At 40.4% G+C, this 18,887-nt stretch overlaps 2 protein-coding genes across 2 annotated transcripts in view; one reads left to right on the forward strand and one right to left on the reverse strand.

The window, feature by feature from the left end:
* The window catches only part of LOC126428171 (meiosis-specific nuclear structural protein 1-like), a 99,447-nt gene extending 84,686 nt beyond the window's left edge, over nt 1-14,761 (reverse strand). Inside the window, exons 1-2 of the mRNA XM_050090084.1 lie at nt 14,620-14,761; nt 711-899 (exon numbers count right to left, since the gene is read on the reverse strand). Coding sequence (XP_049946041.1) covers nt 711-899; nt 14,620-14,622 — 192 coding nt within the window. The 5' untranslated portion in view covers nt 14,623-14,761. The remainder of the gene's footprint in view (nt 1-710; nt 900-14,619) is intronic.
* A 181-nt stretch (nt 14,762-14,942) lies between these two features.
* Nucleotides 14,943-18,887, forward strand: part of LOC126428049 (TBC1 domain family member 5) — a 164,373-nt gene continuing 160,428 nt past the window's right edge. Inside the window, exons 1-2 of the mRNA XM_050089926.1 lie at nt 14,943-15,318; nt 15,544-15,667. Coding sequence (XP_049945883.1) covers nt 15,255-15,318; nt 15,544-15,667 — 188 coding nt within the window. The 5' untranslated portion in view covers nt 14,943-15,254. The remainder of the gene's footprint in view (nt 15,319-15,543; nt 15,668-18,887) is intronic.

Here is an 18,887-nt window from a genome sequence, read left to right on the forward strand (position 1 = left end):
ATGGGAGGATATTTGCCCAGTTCCCATTCTTCACGTGCTTGCTGTTGTCGAATGTCCTAAAACATGTACTACAAGAACTAGCCAGTTTTCAGAGTAGTGTATGTGCTCTATTGAAGAAAGTTGCGGCTGTTAATAATATCTACTGTTTGTTTTGTAGTTTTTAAAAATTTAACTAACTTGAACTTTTTTTAAATAATGCTGGGTAAACCTGTCTCTTTTATAAGATTAACCACTTATAATTTGGGTAGTTCGAAAGTATATTACTCAGGACCCTTGAAATTTCAGTGGCATATGTTATATTCTCAAGAAAAATACTGGCTTATTTTATATTCTCAAGAAAAATAATTAGACTATTATTTGTCACAAAAACAAAAAATAACAAAGCAGCAAAAAAAACAATTAATTTTATTTTCTCAAACGATAGCCCATGCTTTGTTGATTGTTTTGCAAAACAATTTTTAGGGATTGTCTCTTTTTAAATGAAGTCACTGTTCCTTATACCAATGAAAATTTTGTCCACGTCTTTCTGTATCTCCTCATGACTGTCAAATGATAATACTGCCCTGTAGACAACCGCAGCAGCAGCATTAGTAAATAATCTTATAATGCTGCTGTTCCTATCTAATAAATCATTTAATGGTTTCCCACTAGATAATGGTCGAAGAATTATCATCTCTAAAATCTGGGATGTAGGACTCATTTATCTTCACCTTGCCGATCCGTTCTTCCTTTTCGGCTTCCAACTTGGCGATGCGCAGCTTCTGCAACGTCTGCCGCCCCTCGGCCCGGAGGTCCATCTTCATCCTCTCAGCCTCTATAGCTTCCAGCTGCGCCATAGTCTGGAGGGCGCTAACCTCCTTCAGCCTGCGCTGTTCCTGCAGGTGCTTCGTTGCAAAACTCTGGAATGTCAGAGTTTATGAACATTTAAATTATAATTAAAGTAAGAATCTGAATAACTGAGATAGCATAAAGAAACTAATCAGAACAACAGCCTTAACAGAATTAGATTAGGATATCAAAAGACTTGGATCAAATCCAAATGTCTCTCCCTCACAGGTGACCTAGTAGACACAGTAGTCTCGATATTTCACGTCTCATAATTTCCCATAAATCTGAGCCTCATAAAAAATAAAAATAAAAAAAGAAACAAGAAAAAAATAGACTGTATAGTGTATCAATCCTAGATCCGTTTCCTCCACTCGCTTGTAGCACAACCCCTGTCGAACCAATCACTCCTTTTGGTTTTGTCGGTGCCAGTGGCCTCATGCACATGCTTCTCCTGGTTTTTGATACTTTAGACAAGCAAAGCTTTTGCTGAAAGTGCTGTTTTGGGTTTCTCATTGTTGGCACAGCACAGTATTGTTTCATTTTCTTTATTGATTGTTTCTGTTTGTATGCTTATAAATAAGTGATGTAACAATGGAGAGGAAATTTGTGACTTTAAAAATGTTTAGTTACAAGCACTGAGATGAGGGAGGGGGAAAAAAATTGCTCTTGAATATAGTTTCAGCAAACTTACTATTGGTGACTCGTGAAGAAACCGGCTTAAATTGCAACAGTTTTCCATAAAGAAATGATATGAAGGATCTTCTAACTGAAAGGCTATAAAGAAGTCAGAGTTTGAAAAAAAAAACAAGTGAGGCACTGTTGATGTGGTTAATTCTTTTCATTATTGTTTTATTTCTTTTCCCCCACACAAGTTTTGATAGTCCGAATTTTCAACTGCTCGAGGTGGTCCTGATCCTGTTCACCTTGAACTATCGAGACTATGTCGAATAAAGTACTCGAGCTTTCGATAACTGTCTCCACCATTGTCATCGAGAGTTAAAATCACTGACTGCCTGGGCTGCGCAGTGTTCTGCTTATAAAGACACAAAAGCAACATCTGGAATCTTGCAGACAGTGCACTAGAGGCAAGCTGGGCAGCTTGTAGCATCTCCGTTGCACTACAAGACCGAATAACATCACCTTGATGCCAGGGACTGCTGCCACGTTCAAAACGGCCACACTCACTTCTCCACAAGCATCAGTCCTCTGTCTTTCTTAGTGTCTGATGTCTAAAGCCTGCCCCACCCCTACCAAGGGTGTACACCTGATCGCTGTTAAAATTGTTGCTGTTTATTTTAATTGTAGACTCTTCCTTTACAGGAGAAGCCCAATATGATAATGACTGTGGCAAAACTTTCATCTTTTCTACATGTAATTCATGGCTGGTTTCTAGATAATGTTCAGCCATAGCCAACATTTAAAGTTCCTTTTGTTTAATATGTTGAGAATGCCCTGCACAACACTCAGCAACAGTGAGAATAGTTTTCTTATATAAACACAATGACTAGCAGGGTAATACGCATGCTGAAGAGACAGAGGCTGAGAACTGTGTTTTGACCTCCCAGATAAGAGATACGATACACTCCATTAAAGACAACACATGTCTTTGAGTTCCTGGTGTGTATGGTGTCCCCTGTGAATATGGCAGTATTTACATAGCAGAGGTTGAAAATACCACTTCAGTTGTAAATTTCTTTATTTTCACACGACTGTTAGAAGCCCATCTTCAGGTGTCATAGCTGTGCTGTGGTCCCCGAGCGCCGCATGTACCAGGCGCAATGAGCTGCCTGTGAGCATGTGAAAATTAATAAATTTACAACTGAAGCGGTGTTTTCAACCTCTGCTATAATGCTCAGTTGTGGATGTTCTTCCAACAGGATTGTTTGTAGTATTTACATAGTACTAACAATTTGCACTGTTCTTCATCATTGTGCAGAGCATTCACAACACATTAGACAAAGGTAACTTGACCATTGTCTACAAAATTGGAATAAAATACTACGAGAAAACACAAAAGTTTTGACTCAAATATCATTGTATTGGGATTTTGCTATACAAGCAGGATACAAAATTAGAATAAACAGCATCAATTTTACGAGAGGCCAGTGACACACACTTAGTAGCGCACGAGGACTGGCTTTGGATATCGAATGCGAGCAAAAACAGAGGCCCGACACTTGTAGGGAGGTGGGAGCGGCAGTTTCAAATGCAGCACCGGCCCCTCACGCTACATAATGTGATTCGGTCCTGTGGTGGGACACAGCTGATACGAGCTGCCCTGCTTGCTTCCATACACGTGTCACTTTGGCCCTCTCTGGAAGATTCTAGATGCTGCCTTTGTACCTATATCAGAGCACCACACAGCCCTGGCAGTCAGTGATTTTAGCTTGTGATGATGATGGCGAAGGCTCGAGTATTTGATTTGGAGTGACACAGATTATAAGCCGAGAAGATTTTATTGAAGCACGCTAGCACGAAAGACGCCGAAGACACGTGCTGAAGAATGCTTCATCCACAGCTTGTCATAATGCTCAAAAAGTGACAAGATCTTCACGCTAGGCGTAAGGAATATTGTCACTAATGTGCCTGATGTCATTCTGAGCTGTATAATTAAGGTTACAGTCCAAACTGTTACCTGAACCTCCTACTATTATTACATCATCACCGTTCCGATAATCCTTCCCTAAACAGCCTAAATCACAGATAACACCACTGAGCCCTGTGCTTCACTTAAAAATTCTAGTTACCTGTTAATCTCTTCCCACAGAGCTTTGCACCAGTTCTAATATTCTCCTCCTGTGATTACTACCCAGGAAAAAGACTGTCTTGATTTTCTTAAAACTTCCTAGATTTAGCTTGTATCTTCTGTCATGTACCATCAGACTGCTGAATTTCTTAAAATTGTCTGATTGCTTGTGTCCGCTGCCTCTAGACCTTTGAAGTATTAAGCAACAAAACTCTGTGGGAATAGATTAACGGGTAACTAGACTTTTTAAGTGAAGCACAGGGCTCACTGGTGTTATCTGTGATTTAGGCTGTTTAGGGAAGGATTATGGGAAAGGTGATGATGTAATAATAGTAGAAGGTGCAGGTAACAGTTTGAATAAAAATTCACAAAATGTGCAGAATGATCACACACACATATCATCTTTAATGATCAATATTGCAAACTTCAGGCTGCAAATCTGCTTACTCTTCTTGAGCTACTACCAAATTTGAACACAATTTTTTCCCCATTATTGTGAAGTCGTAGTGGCAATCTCCAAAAAATCGCCAGTGTCATACCCTATCTTCATTACACTCTGCCAGCTATCAGATACTTCCACCTACAAAACTTGCCACAGCAACCCGGTTTCAGAAATCCAGCAGGAGTCCAGTCGATACTCAAATCCCAGAGCCTCTCCCCCGAGTCCATCTCTCTACTCACCCCTACTACTCCCCGCAATCTTACCTTCTACATGTTTCCTAAAGTCCATGAACCTAATCACCCAGGATGCCCCATTGTGGCCGGTTACTGTGTTCCTACTGAGAGAATCTCTGCTCTTGTAGACCAACACCTTCAACCTATTAACCAGAACGTCCCCTCCTATATAAAAGATGCCAACCATTTCCTCCACCGACTCTCCACAGTTCCTGTCCCTTTACCACATGGTGCCCTGCTCGTCACTAATGATACCACCTCCCTTTACGCTAAAATTCTTAATGTCCACGGCCTTACCACTATTGAACACTACCTTTCCCAACGTCTTGATGGATTCCAAGCCAACAACCTCCTTCCTAGTCGGCATGACCAACTGTATCCTCACCCACAATTACTTTTCCATTGATGGCATTACCTACAAACAAATCCAGGGTACAGCTATGGGCATCTGCATGGCACCATCCTATGCCAACCTACTCATGGGCCATCTAGAGGAATTCTTCCTCCAAACCCAGAATCCTAAACCCCTCACCTGGTTCAGATTCATTGATGACATCTTTGTGATCTGGATCAAGGGTGAGGACACCCTATCCACATTCCTCCAGAACTTCATCAACTTCTCTCCCATTTGCTTCACCTGGTCCTACTCAACCCAACAAGCCACCTTCCTAAATGTTGACCTCCACCTCAAAGGTGGCTACATCAGTACCTCTGTCCATATCAAACCTACTAACCACCACCAACACCTCCACTTCGACAGCTGCCACTCATTCAATACCGAGAAGTCCCTTCCGTACAGCCCCGTCACCCGTGGTTGTCGCATCTGCGGTGACGAGCGGTCCGTCTTGAAATACACTGAAGGTCTGATGCCTTCACAGACCGTAAGTATCCTCCCAACCTTGTTCAAAAATGAATCTCCCATCTTTTCAGTCTCCCACCACCTCCCAAGTCTCACCGTACAGCCACAGAGGAGCATTCCCTTTGTAACTCAGTACCACACAGGACTGGGGCAACTGAATTACATTCTCCACCAGAGTTTTGACTACCTTTTGTCAAGCCCTGAAATGAGAAATGTCATGTCCACTATCCTTGCCACCCCTCCCACAGTGCTATTCCACTATCCTTTCCACCCCTCCCACAGTGCTATTCCACCATCCACAGAAACCTTCACAATATATTTGTCCATCCTCACACAACCCCTGCTCCCAATCCCTTATCTCATGCCTCATACCCCTGTAATAGATCTAGATGCAAGATCTGTCCCATACATCCTCCCACCAGCACCACCTATTCCAGTCCGGTCACAAACATAACCTATCCCATCAAAGGCAGGGTTACCTGTGAAATCAGTCATGTGATCTACAAGTTAAGCTGCAACCACTGTGTTGCATTCTATGTGGGCACAACAACCAACAAGCTGTTTGTCAGCATGAATGGCCATTGACAAACTGTGGCCAAGACGCAAACGGACCACCCTGTAGCTGAACACACTGCCAAACATGATATCCTTCATTTCAATGACTGCTCCACAGCCAGTGCCATATAGACCCTCCCTACCAACACCAGCTTTTCTGAGCTGTGCGAATGGGAACTCTCCCTGCAATATAGCCTACGTTCCCATAACACTCCTGGCCTCAACCTTTGTTAGCCATTTTTCTCACTCATCCAGCCCCTTCCCTGTTCCAATTCCAGCACTACACAGCCGCCATTCCACCATTACACTCAGTCTTTTTACTTCTCTCCTTTTCCACTCCCCCCCCCTCCCCCCCCCAACCTGTCCCCTGCCCTCCGTCTAACTTGCAACACTTCACTGTCTGCCACCTCCACCATACTATCCCTGCCGCAGCCTCCTCCTTACCCCCACCCAGTCGCAACTCTCATCACACACTGGTGCTGCTGCCTGAGACTGCAGGTATGTGCGTGAGTTGCATTTGTGTGTGTGTGTGTGTGTGTGTGTGTGTGTGTGTGTGTGTGTGTGTGTGTGTGTGTACGTCTATTGTTGACAAAGGCCTCAATGGCCGAAAGCTTTATTTGTGACAGTATTTTTGTTGTGCCTATCTGCGATTCAGCATCTCCACTATATGGTAAGCAGCATTCCTTTTCATAATATTATACTCTATACTGTCACATTAATGCGACCACTGGTCAAAAGCCTGAATAACCACCTTTTGCAGGGCGAGACATGCAGGCAGCAGGTCAATGAGGTTCAGGAAGGTACCGACTCCAGTGCTGCAACCAGCTGTGTTAGGTTTGTCCATTGAGATTCTACGGCACGAACAACCTGATCGAGGTGGTCCCACAGATTCTCTATTGGGTTTAAATCCGAGGAGTTCGGTGGCCATGGGAGTATGGTAAACTCACCCTGGGGCTCTCTGAACCACGCACGTGCACTGCAAGCTTTTCAACTCACTTCACTGTAGTGCTGGTAGATGCCATCGAGCTGAGGAAAAACAAACTGCACGCAGGGGCGGACACAGTCCCCGATGATAGATGCATACTTGTATAGATTCACTATGCCTTCCAGAATGACGAGATCACCCATGGAATGACATGAAAACATTCCCCAAGTATAATGCTACTTAAACGGTTGCAGGTGTTTGCTATCAGACATTCCATGCCATAAATGCCAGTGGTCATCTGTCCGATATAGCATGAAATGATTTATCTGAAAAGGCCACCTGTTGCCACTCAGTGGGCGTCCAATTGTGGTGTAGGCAAGCAAATTCAGCAACGTTCGTGGAACAGTCATTGAGGAGATACTGTCGGTAGCCCCTCGGTTCATCTATGTGGTCATTTGCCCAACAGCTGCACGTCTATTTTCCCATAAACATCTGTGCAGCTGACTTTCATCCTTGTCATCTATGGCCAACAGTGCATCAGTGTTGCCTCAGCATCAGTTTTGAATAGTGCCATTTTGCGATGCATGGCGTCATGCAAACAGTTTCCAAACTTAGCTGTTTTGGAAATGTTTCACCCTTGGCTCAAACGTCAACGATCGTGCCCTTTCAGACGTCAGATAAATCGCTCCACTTCTGCACTATGACAATGATTGCACTGTCTTGAGAATGAATTTGACATGCTTTATACAGGGTGGTCCATTGATAGCAACTGGGCCAAATATCACGGGAAATAAGTGTCAAACAAAAAAAATTACAAAAAACGAAACTTGTCTAGCTTGAAGGCGAAAACCAGATGGCGCTATGGTTGGCCCGCTAGATGGCGCTGCCATGGGTCTAACAGATATCAACTGCGTTTTTTCAAATAGAAACCCCCATTTTTTATTACATATTCGTGTAGTACGTAAAGAAATATGAATGTTTTAGTTGGGCCACTTTTTTCGATTTGTGATAGATGGCGCTGTAATAGTCACAAACGTGGAAGTACGTGGTACCACATAGCATTCCACCAGTGCGGATGGTATTTGCTTCGGGATACATTACTCATGCTAAAATGGACTGATTACCAACTGCGGGAAAGGTCAATATCGTGTTGATGTATGGCTGTTTTGATCAAAATGCCCAATGGGTGTGTGCTATGTACGCTGCTCGGTATCCTTGACGACATCATCCAAGTGTCCAGACTGTTCGTCAGATAGTTATGTTATTTAAGGAAACAGGAAGCGTTCAGCCACATGTGAAACGTCAGCCATGACCTGCAACAAATTATGATGCCCAAGTAGGTGTTTTCGCTGCTGTCGCGGCTAGTCAGCACATCAGTAGCAGACAAATTGCGCGAGAAATGCATTTGGCATTATTGCCAAATGCATTGACGTTGACGGACATCATTTTGAGCATTTATTGCATTAATGTGGTACTTACAGGTAATCACGCTGCAACAGCATGCGTTCTCAGAAATGATAAGTTTACAAAGGTACATGTATCACATTGGAACAACCGAAATAAAATGTTCAAAAGTACCTACGTTCTGTGTTTTAATTTAAAAAACCTACCTGTTACCAACTGTTCGCCTAAAATTGTGAGCCTATGTATGTGACTATTACAGCGCCATCTATCACAAAGCGAAAAAAGTCGTCCAACCAAAACATTCATATTTCTTTACATACTACACGAATATGTAATAAAAATGGGGGTTCCTATTTTAAAAAAATGCAGTTGATATCTGTTTGACCTATGGCAGCGCCATCTAGTGAGTCAACCATAGCGCTATCTAGTTTCCCCCTTCAAGCTAGACTAGTTTCTTTCTTTGTAGTTTTTTCGTTTGACGCTTATTTCGGGAGATATTTGAAGCACTCTGTATACCCTCCCTTACTGCTAACCATTGCTAGTACTACCACCTGCCATCTGTAATTGTTTATTGTGCACTGACATTGAATATAGGAGATGGTCTCATTAATGTGACTGTACCGTGTAACATTACAGCCAACGTGAAAACTAAGTGCCATTTTTCCAGTCAATTCTGTGACAGTTTCCACGCTCGTCCATTTTGACAGTACCTTGGAAGGCACTTTTGTTAAATAAAAATGGCATACTACTACACTGTGTTACAAAATCAAAACAAGGCACGTATCATACTTATGAATAAAGTTGCATACAGTAAATATCAGATTGGTGATATTCTGGCAGCTACTGGATCAATATCACACTGTTGTTCAAAAAGTGGAATAGCTTTCTGACACAAAATTTATCTGGGGTAAGCCTACTTAAACAAATCCAAGGTTAAGACAATGCTCATTTTCTTTTTTTGACTCCTAAGGTGTGATTCATAGTGAATTTGTGCCCCAAGTACAAACTGTTAACTGCTATTTTCACACTCAAGTCCTCACAATGATGTGTGAAAGGGTGACATGCATCAGGAAAGATGTAACAAACAACTGGATTTTGCATCACAACAATGTTTCAACCACACTGACCTAGTGTAGTAATTTCACACCAAAAACAGTGTGGCAATGCCGCCTCAGCTGCTATACAGCCCTGAACAGACACCACTGAACTCCTTTTTGTTTCTGAGGATAAAGAGATACTTGAAAGACCATCACAGGTTGAGGGAGAGGGTAAAAGAGACGCCAACACACTGTTTCAACGAGTTTTCCTTCGTGTGCCTTCCGGGTAGTCTAAGCAGACTTGCGAAGCAGTGGCAGCAATGTATAGAGCTGAAGGAACATACTTTGAAGACTTTTAAGATCCTGTACATTAAAAGCAATGTATCTATTTTAAAAAATTGCTCTCAAAAACTTTTCGGACTGACGCAGTAGTCATGGGAGGGGAGTATCTGAACTAGTGCAGAACTCTCTGGGTAATGAACACTAGGTAACTAATATTTTTACACTACGCACAGAACTAAGTGATATCAACTGAAATTTAGATTCTACATCTACATCTACATACATACTCTGCAATCCACCATATGATGCGTGGCGGGAAGACTTGATAAAGAAGATGTTGTAGGGGTTATTGGGAGTGCTGCAAACAATTTGGACCAAAACCTTAATACACAACAGAAGATAATGTCAGGTACATCATTGGGAATGCTCTACACATGGTTGCGTCAATCCTTGAGTGATATGATTAGCCCTGTATGAAGTGTTTTGTTGAATGTGTATAGTTTTTTCTAAGTCACTCACCAGATTAGCGTGATCACATGTGACGGATGCGTCACCCCTCACACAATCATATCACATACGGCGTGGTCTACACCTAAATGCTTCCCATAAGAGGATACTTGCATGACTCCACTTCTGGAAGCATTCAGCATAACCAGAATATTTTGTGTCCAATCCCTATGGTTTCCAATATTTTAATTAGGTGGTTTTTAGTGCAAATGTTTCCAAAAGACAGAGCTGCTAAATAACTACACACACAGGTGCAACAATAAATTTAGAAATGAAAAACAGCAGTTTGGACAGCACAGACGTTAACAATTACAATATATTTGGATTTTTCTACATAAACATAAGAAGCTTGTTCAGTAAGTAAAATGAGCTTCTCATGTCGCTACAGGACACTGAAAATCCTGAAGGTATTTCTACAGATGTGCTATGCACAACAAATCATCATTTGAAAGTCACAGAAACTGAGCTGATGTACGCAGATGGATACATATTGTCTTATTACTGCAGGCATTATATGAGGAAAAGGGGAGCGGCATTATACACAAAAAGGGGAATTGAGTCCCAGGTCGTAGATGTCAGTGAATACTGCATTCAACAGCTATTCAAGTGCTGTACTTCAGTGACAGAACTGGAAACATACAGTTTATAGTACACAACAGGAAATGTTTAAAGCTTCATTAAGCAATCAGGAGTAGTCCTAATAAGATTTTGTACAAATAACTGGGAAGTGATCATATGTGGAGATTTCAATACACATTTAATCGTGGACAATTCCGATTGAGAGCACCACTGTTACTGATTTGCATTTTGGTTTGATCACCACATCAACATTTTCAATTAGAAAATAGGTGATATGTTTATCAGATCATGATGGCCAAATGGCAGTAATAAAGTATCCCCATCAATCAGGTTCAACTAAGACAGGAAAAGTAAAATTTCACATAATTATAAATGGTGTCTCAGTGATATTACGAGAAAATTTACACGGTGAAAAATGGGAAGAAGTTTATCAAGAACACACAAGAGGTGATAATTTTAATTATTTCCAAAAAAATATCCCTACAACATTATGAATCCATTTTTCAGTTAAAATTATGTATTGGACTGCTCTTGAAATGTTGGCTGTGAGTTGGTGAAGCCAATGAATGTGAAGGCAGAAAACACTGATTGTAGTAAAAATTGACCAATAGTGAAGCCTAATGTTTACACCAATGCCGTATTGAAAAACGCAAGGGGGAGTGGGGTAGTCCAATACATAAGTTTTACCCACCTTCCTTTACAATAGGCCAGAGCCATTAACAGTGGAAGTTGAAAAACGGGATGGTTAACATCTGGCATCAAAATATCTTGTATTAAGACAGAGACAACTTTATTTAACGCAAAATACCACCTCTAATAAAAACTTATAAATGCACTATAAACAGCACTACAAAATTCTTCATTATGTTATCAGAAAAGGCAAAAACCACTTACCACGTAAAAAAGAAAAAAAAAAAAAAATTCAAAATCAAGACAAGGAAAATTTATGAATGGATAAAGCATTATTAGGCATGAAATGAATAAACTTGGCCAGGAAAATCATACTGAACACCCACATGACAGTGCCAGTGAGAAAGATTATATGAAATTTAACCAGTAACTACTAAATTCAATGAATTCTTCGTAACGAAAGCTGAAAACACAGGGATAAAAAATGGTCCTTTCAAAAGCAGATCTAAACCAGATGTACCCACAATTCCAGTGCTGCAGTTTGGCAAGTGGGGTAGGTTGGAGTGGAGGTCGTGTTGATTATGATGTGTAAAGGCAGCTGGTTTGCCATCTAGAAATGCCGGAGGGCGAAGGGGTCACGTGCTCGGGCTAAACATGTGATACACAGGTGAATGAGTTGGTGGGGTACAGCACACACTGGAGGTGAATTGAGGATGTGAATTTGGAGAGGGTGGTAGGACAGAGGAAGAGAAAAATGTTGCGTAGAGGGTGGGGGGACAATGGGTTATCTGAGATTGAGACCAGGGCAATTATGGTAGTGAAGGATGTGTAACAAGGATAGCTCCAACCTGTGTAGTTCAGAGAAGATGGTGGTGGAGGGAAGGATAGAGATGGAACCATTGAAATTGCATATGTTGTGCTCAGCTGCACCTTGTACCAGGGGTGGTCAACTTTGTTTTTGGCAACAGTCCAGCAATTGCCATACATCCTTGTGGACAGCTGGTTGCCAGACATACCAATGTAAAAGGCTGTGCACTCTTTGCGGCAGAGTTGGAGTATAACAAGGATGCTTTCAGAGATGGAGGGATATGGTCTCCATGGCAAAGCACTGGGGATGGGCATAGAAATGAAATAGGATGTTGTAGAGGTTGGGTGGGCGATGGAAAGGTGTGGAAAGGATGTCCCTCATTTTCACGATGGTAGCTAATCAAAGCTCTGATGAAGGATGTGATTCAGTTCTCCCGGTCCAGGGTGATAATGGGTGATGTGGAGGAGACTTCTTTGTAGCTGATTCTTGGGCATTGAGGAAGGATAAGGGGTGGGCTATGATTTGGGGGTAATGCCTGTCTGTGCAGTCCTTCATGAGACTTCCAGTATACTGGGCAAGGGAGTTCTTGCATCTGGGCATAGGTCGTCCAGAGGTGGCTAGGCTATATGAGAGGGATTTTTTGGTGTGGAAGGGATGGCAGCGGTCATAAATGTAGGTACTGTGGTGGATAGTGGGTTTAATGCGGAGAGGTGCAGAAAATATCCCAAGAAAGTCTAGTTTTGAAGTTTTAAGAACTGCCTTTAAAAGATGACTCTATGAATATACTACAATTCCCTACAAATCACTCCTGTAGGGATCATGAGGACAAGGTTACATTATTTATAGCACACACTGGGACACTGAAACAGTCCTTCCTCCTGCACTCCATATATGAACGGAATAGGAAGAAACCATAATAACTGGTACAGTGGAATGTAACTTCTGCCAGACACTTCACAGTGGTTTGCAGAATATAGATGTACATGTATAATGTACGATGTCACCTGACACATCATCATTATGATACAGAACGAAGTGGAAATACGGAAGCATCCGATCCCGCCCATCTGCTTTGACCCATAACGTCACAAATATGGCGGAAACAAAAACAAACACACACACTTTCCACAAGAAGCCTAATGACACTAACGGGACAAGTGCTGGAAATGGGGTGTTTTGGGTGGGGGGCAAACTAAATATAAACAAATTTAGACGCCTTGCGTAGCTACAACGTGTAAGTGAAGACAGCCATGCATGAATACCCACCCACCTCCCTAGGGGTCGTAACCCCTCAACCCATAGAAGATAAAGATGCTTCAGTAGCTGATTAGTGTTTTTTGTCTTTTTTTAAAAAAAAAAAAAACAATCTCACGGGATAGAACAAACAGATCAGAAAGATAAATATAATAAACTAAAACAGAAATTGGAGGAAACAGATAATTAAAATAAGTAATAAGTGTTTTTAAATTTAAAAAAAATCTCACGAGATAGAACGAACAGATCAGAAAAGTAAATAAAATAAGATAAAACAGAACTGGAGACAGCCACACTCAAACCAAACTCCGCGCCGTCATGACGTCACACACGACAACACCCTTACGTCACGGGTCAAAGCCGACGCGTGGGATCGGACGCTTCTGTCGACCCAACGAAGTTGACATTGGTTATCAGTAGGTTCAGCTGATCTGATATTCTACACTACAGATCAGTCGCTCACCTTGACCAAGTTTTTGGAGTGGACCATCACTAAATACTAAGCTTGTTATGCCTAGATGACACTGGGATTTTTATATACAGAGCATTTGCTGAACTTAAGCATTGAGGATGGAACCAAGTATCTCCTATTAAAAGAAATGCCATAACATTCAAATGAAGTGAATTAGCAAACCACAATAAACCTATAGCAGGGTGACTGAACAGGGACTTGAACCACACTCGTCCCTCCCAAGTAAGAGTCCAGTGCCAACCACTGCATCACACTGGTCACTTTTAGCACATCTATCTATTGATGTTGGTAATGGAATAATCCTAGGTTGGGTATTGTCTATACAGCCCTATTTCACTTTCAGCGTCATTGTTTCTAAAATAATATATTTGCACAAATCTTTCAGCACCTGTGATCTACAAGGTGTGTACTCCTAAGCAAGAAGCACGCATAAATCCAGTTTATTTATGCCCTATTCCTGTTCAGGGTATAGTGTTTTAGTTTTGCTCGTTGTGTCAATTAATGTAGCTGCACTCACTGCACGCTTTTTTTGTCAATGTATTTTATTTTTAATGGTAATCGGGGAATGGTGAGCGGAAAATTTTAATGAAATATACAAGTTTAGTATAAGTTCAGGTTACGAAACACAAACAAATAAACGTAAGAAACTCGTCTGTTGTTGAACTGTAGCTGACTGTCTTCTAGTGTTCCCAGTGCGACCGCTATGGGAAAACAGCTACCACTCTGCAATAATAAATTAATGAAACAATACAGGGATCATGGATGCTGTAGGTGTTTGACTTTTATTTCGTATCCTACATCAGACTTAATAGTTCGACGAGATTCATACACCCAGGACGGGCGAGCAGCCGAGCGAATTACTGCATCATATATAATAATAATGAACTGACATTACAATCCTAAAACCATGCCCACCACAATCACTTATCTTTTCATTAACGCAAACGTGTTTCGCTACAATTCAGGGAAAAATTCATTTGCCCTTGAAAAACATTTTAAAAAATATATTAAAGCATACTAACAGCAAATGAATATACATGAAAGTAAAAAGATCTCACCATTTTCTTTGTTTATGTTGAAGTCTTTCACAATACAGATCTCAGCAGAAATATAATATTTAAAGAAGCAACAATAATTTAGAATTGGTTACTAAACTACCATGTAAACAAACACAAGCTGCGCGCCACACATCACTATCATAAGTTCTCTGATACTATCCTGCGTCAATATAAAAACAGGCGGCGCAGTCGGTGTAGATTTTTATTCCATGAGTTGTATGTTTGGATTTATTTAATGCGTCTCTCTATGAGCTGTCAATTATGAAAAATCAAATCCATTATTTTGTGGTTCATTAGTTATTTTTATCGTAGACGTAGCTTTTATTCACCATTTTACCGTTGTCATGATTTGCTGATGAACAATATACAATAATTAAGTTTTAAGGAACAATTGTACACGGGTTTTCTGATGTATCATAAATGAATACGCTTTCACTTTAAATCGGTGTACTATGCAGGGTCTATGACCAGTCAGTGATGCGTTGCATAGGGAAGTTACGTGATGCGTATATAGTGTTATTGATGCCGACGCCAACAACAAAATTTGACAGTCTTATGTAATTCCTTATGTTGACAGCGTGTCACTCGGAATGTTTGTGCGTTCAAATTGACATCATTTAATTTAGGAAAACTCAATGGAAGAAACTAACGTTTCGAAAACGCAAGGCGCACCGAAAATGGACAGTGAACCCATGACAGGTCAGTTGCCTGCAGAGCAAACAGATTGTATTTGAAAGACATTGTTTATTTAGTGGTGAAGAGTTTGTAGTTCGCTGTAATGTGATTATTTGTGTGTCTTAGCAATGTCCCCTATCCATTTGTACTACGGTAGAAGTTCTTGATAGAATTTTTTAAAAAATCATGCGTTCAGAACAAGATTCTGTTAGTGTACCATTAGCAAATAATTATTTCTTCTGATTCTAGTAAATTCTCCGTCTCATAGCATCGCGGGAGCGGAAGAAGAATCATCAGAACGAACTCCTGAATCCGTAACTGATGAAACATCAGCTGATTCTTCAGAAAAAAGCGCATCAATACTTAAATATGAGTATGTAGTTTTGTTTCTCGTTAGCTGTACTCAGTTATTTAACTGATTTAGATTTCTTATAAGTTGAACGTAACACAGTAGCCTATGTAATTGCTGTCATTACCTTGTTTATCGTAGAATAATTGTTACATCCGTCTATATTGTGGTGTCTTTAAGGTAAATTGCTAGTTCAATAACCGTTTCTGTATAGCTCTTGGCGAATTTCCGCAGCATTGTACTGGATCAATGTCTCATAAGCAGTCGCAACTTGTTCTTGTTCGTGTAATTTGTAAGCATTAGTTTCCAGTGACACTGGGGGATTTGCTAAACAGTGGAATTGTAAATTATAAACTTTGCAATGTCACTTTAGATGTTTGATTTTGCAAGTTCTTCACAAGAAAATACCATGATGAATCTTTATGAAGGCCATGGCTGCTTATTAATCCTTGAAAAGTTTGATCACATCTTCTTTCAGTAGAAACCTCACTGTGAATAGGATGTTGAGTTCCAACAGATATAAGATGGCCCACATTTAGTTATGTAATTTATATAATTTCAACTACATCAGACAGTACTGAATAATCTGTCAAAATCTTCTTGTGGAGAAATCGTGCGTTGTAAGAACAACAGTGTGTGTGTGTGTGTGTGTGTGTGTGTGTGTGTGTGTGTGTGTTTTCAGTAATATTTTAGAAGTGTATGAAATTTCCTCTGAAACTACAGTGAAACTTCACTATTTGCGTTTAATTTCGGCCTGAATTATTCCAAAGATTACTAAGTTACCTGAAGCTTTAATTAGGCGCATAACATAGTGTATAAAAATGAGATATACTGTAATATTGTAAAATGCTGAGCAGTAATTTAAGAGCCACTAATTTAACAATGCCACGCTAATATAAACAATAAGATGAAACAAACTGAAGTTACAAATTACACTCAAAAGTTACATTAAACAAGCTTGATACACACACTGTATGTATTCAAAAATGAGTGCACTGTTCTGGAAGTTATTTAATAATGTCATCTGGATCTATGATGACATAGTCCGCAGCAACCAGAGAGACAACACTACCTGATGTTGCTTCCTGTTAATATTTTCATACCTGATACAAGTTGTTAATGGCTTAAAGAAGTAACTTATTTGTGACTGAGACTCTTCTTTGCAGTTTTATTTTATTGCTTATCACATCTCTTTCAGCAAAAGGAAATACATCTGGGGATCGGGATTAACAATAAATAAAGCTATTTATTTATTTATTCATCCATCCATAGACAAAGGTACAATAGTATTGGACATGTCGCAAACATACAGAAAAATATATTCATATAAAACATTAACAAAATAGGATAGGATAATATGAAGATAAGGCAGGAAATCAGCCACGGCCTAATCACAGGAAACATCCCAGCAGTCACCTTAGGGACACAGGAAAAATCGGAATGGCTCGACAGAGAATAAATCGCAGTCTTCCTGAATGCGAGTCCATCACATTGACTGGAGTAGCCACCTCGCTCAGTACACGATTGGAAGAGGAATTGTGAAATACATCGTCTACATTGTTAGTGGAACATGCACAATAAGAAAGAAAAGGAATAAAAATGTTGAAAATAAACACTGCAGAAAAGTACGAGATGTACAGTAAGTCAATCAGTGATGATGTGGTTAAAATCTGAAACTTTGATTTAAAACACTCTTTACAAAATAAAACACAGGAGAAGGTTGTATACCACTTCTAAAAGGCATAAAACATGAGCACACGAAATCCTGCCAACACTTTAACCATCACAAATAATTAGCAAAAGATCCTTTCACAGCAGAGGTTTGTCATCGAGCATCTACAACAGAGGAAGCAGAAAGCTAGCAGCAGAAACGTTCTTCACCAACACAAGCATCAGCTAACATGATTGAAAGAACTCTAAAGTGAATAAGGGTGTAGTAATCTTATAACCTAACACATTCACTTAAACCGTAGAAGCACTTCTGAACAAGAAATGATTTTAACTCTGATCTAAAAGCAGTTTCCATCTTCAACCTCTTTAAGTATGCACATTATAAAAAATGGCACCAAAGTGGTGGATGTTCTAACTTGTTCTATATGGAGGTATGCACAGTGCCGAGTGTTACAACTCTGGTAGTTGGAGTTATTTAGCAGGTTATCAAATCGAATTCTTCTCATAAACATCGACATTTGTGTATGTAAAAGGATGGAACAGTAAGCAAACAGCTTTTTAAATAGGGGCTTGCAGAGAGCCTGCCCTGAGCTGTGTGACAAAATTTGAAGAGTCTTTCTCTGTAATGTAAAAATGTCGTTTAATCGACTTTTACTTTTACTCCAGAAAACTATTCCATAAGCTACAAGAGTCTGGAAGTAACCAAAATAAGCCAGATGGAGATCATGGTTTCGATTCGTCTTCCAAAATCTACATCTACGTACATACTTTGCAAGCCACCTGACGGTGTGTGGCGGAAGGTACCTTGAGTACCTCTATCGGTTCCCCCTTCTATTCTGGCTTCCTATTGTTTGTGGAAAGAAAGTTTGTCGGTATGCTTCTGTGTGGGCTCTTACTTTCTCTGATTTTATCCTCATGGTCTCTTCGCGAGACATACATAGGAGGGAGCAATATACTGCTTGACTCCTCGGTGAAGGTATGTTCTCGAAACTTCAACAAAAGTACGTACTGAGCTACTGAGCATATATCTTGCATAGTCTTCCACTGGAGTTTTTCTATCATCTCCTTAACGTTTTCGCGATTATTAAATGAACCTTTAATGAAGTGCACTGCTCTCCGTTGGATCTTCTCTCTCTCTTCTACCAACACTATCTGGTACAGATCCCACACCGGTGAGCAATATTCAAACAGTGGACAAACAAGTGTACTGTAACCTACTTCCTTTGTTTTCAGACTGCATTTCCTTAGGATTCTTCCAATGAATCTGTCTGGCATCTGCTTTACCGACGATTAATTTTATATGGTCATTCTATTTTAAATCACTCCTAATGCCTACTCCCAGATAATTTCTGGAATTAACTGCCTCCTGTTTCTGACCTGCCACATTGTGGCTAAATGATAAAGGATCTTTCTTTCTATGTATTCGCAGCACATTACACTTGTCTACATTGAGATTCAATTGCCATTTCCTGCACCACGTGTCAATTCATTGCAGATCCTCTTGGATTTCAGTACAATTTGCCATTGTTACAACCTCTTGATATACTACAGCATCATCCGCAAAAAGCCTCAG

Source organism: Schistocerca serialis, chromosome 12 (assembly GCF_023864345.2).
Source record: "Schistocerca serialis cubense isolate TAMUIC-IGC-003099 chromosome 12, iqSchSeri2.2, whole genome shotgun sequence".
NCBI lineage: Eukaryota > Metazoa > Arthropoda > Insecta > Orthoptera > Acrididae > Schistocerca > Schistocerca serialis.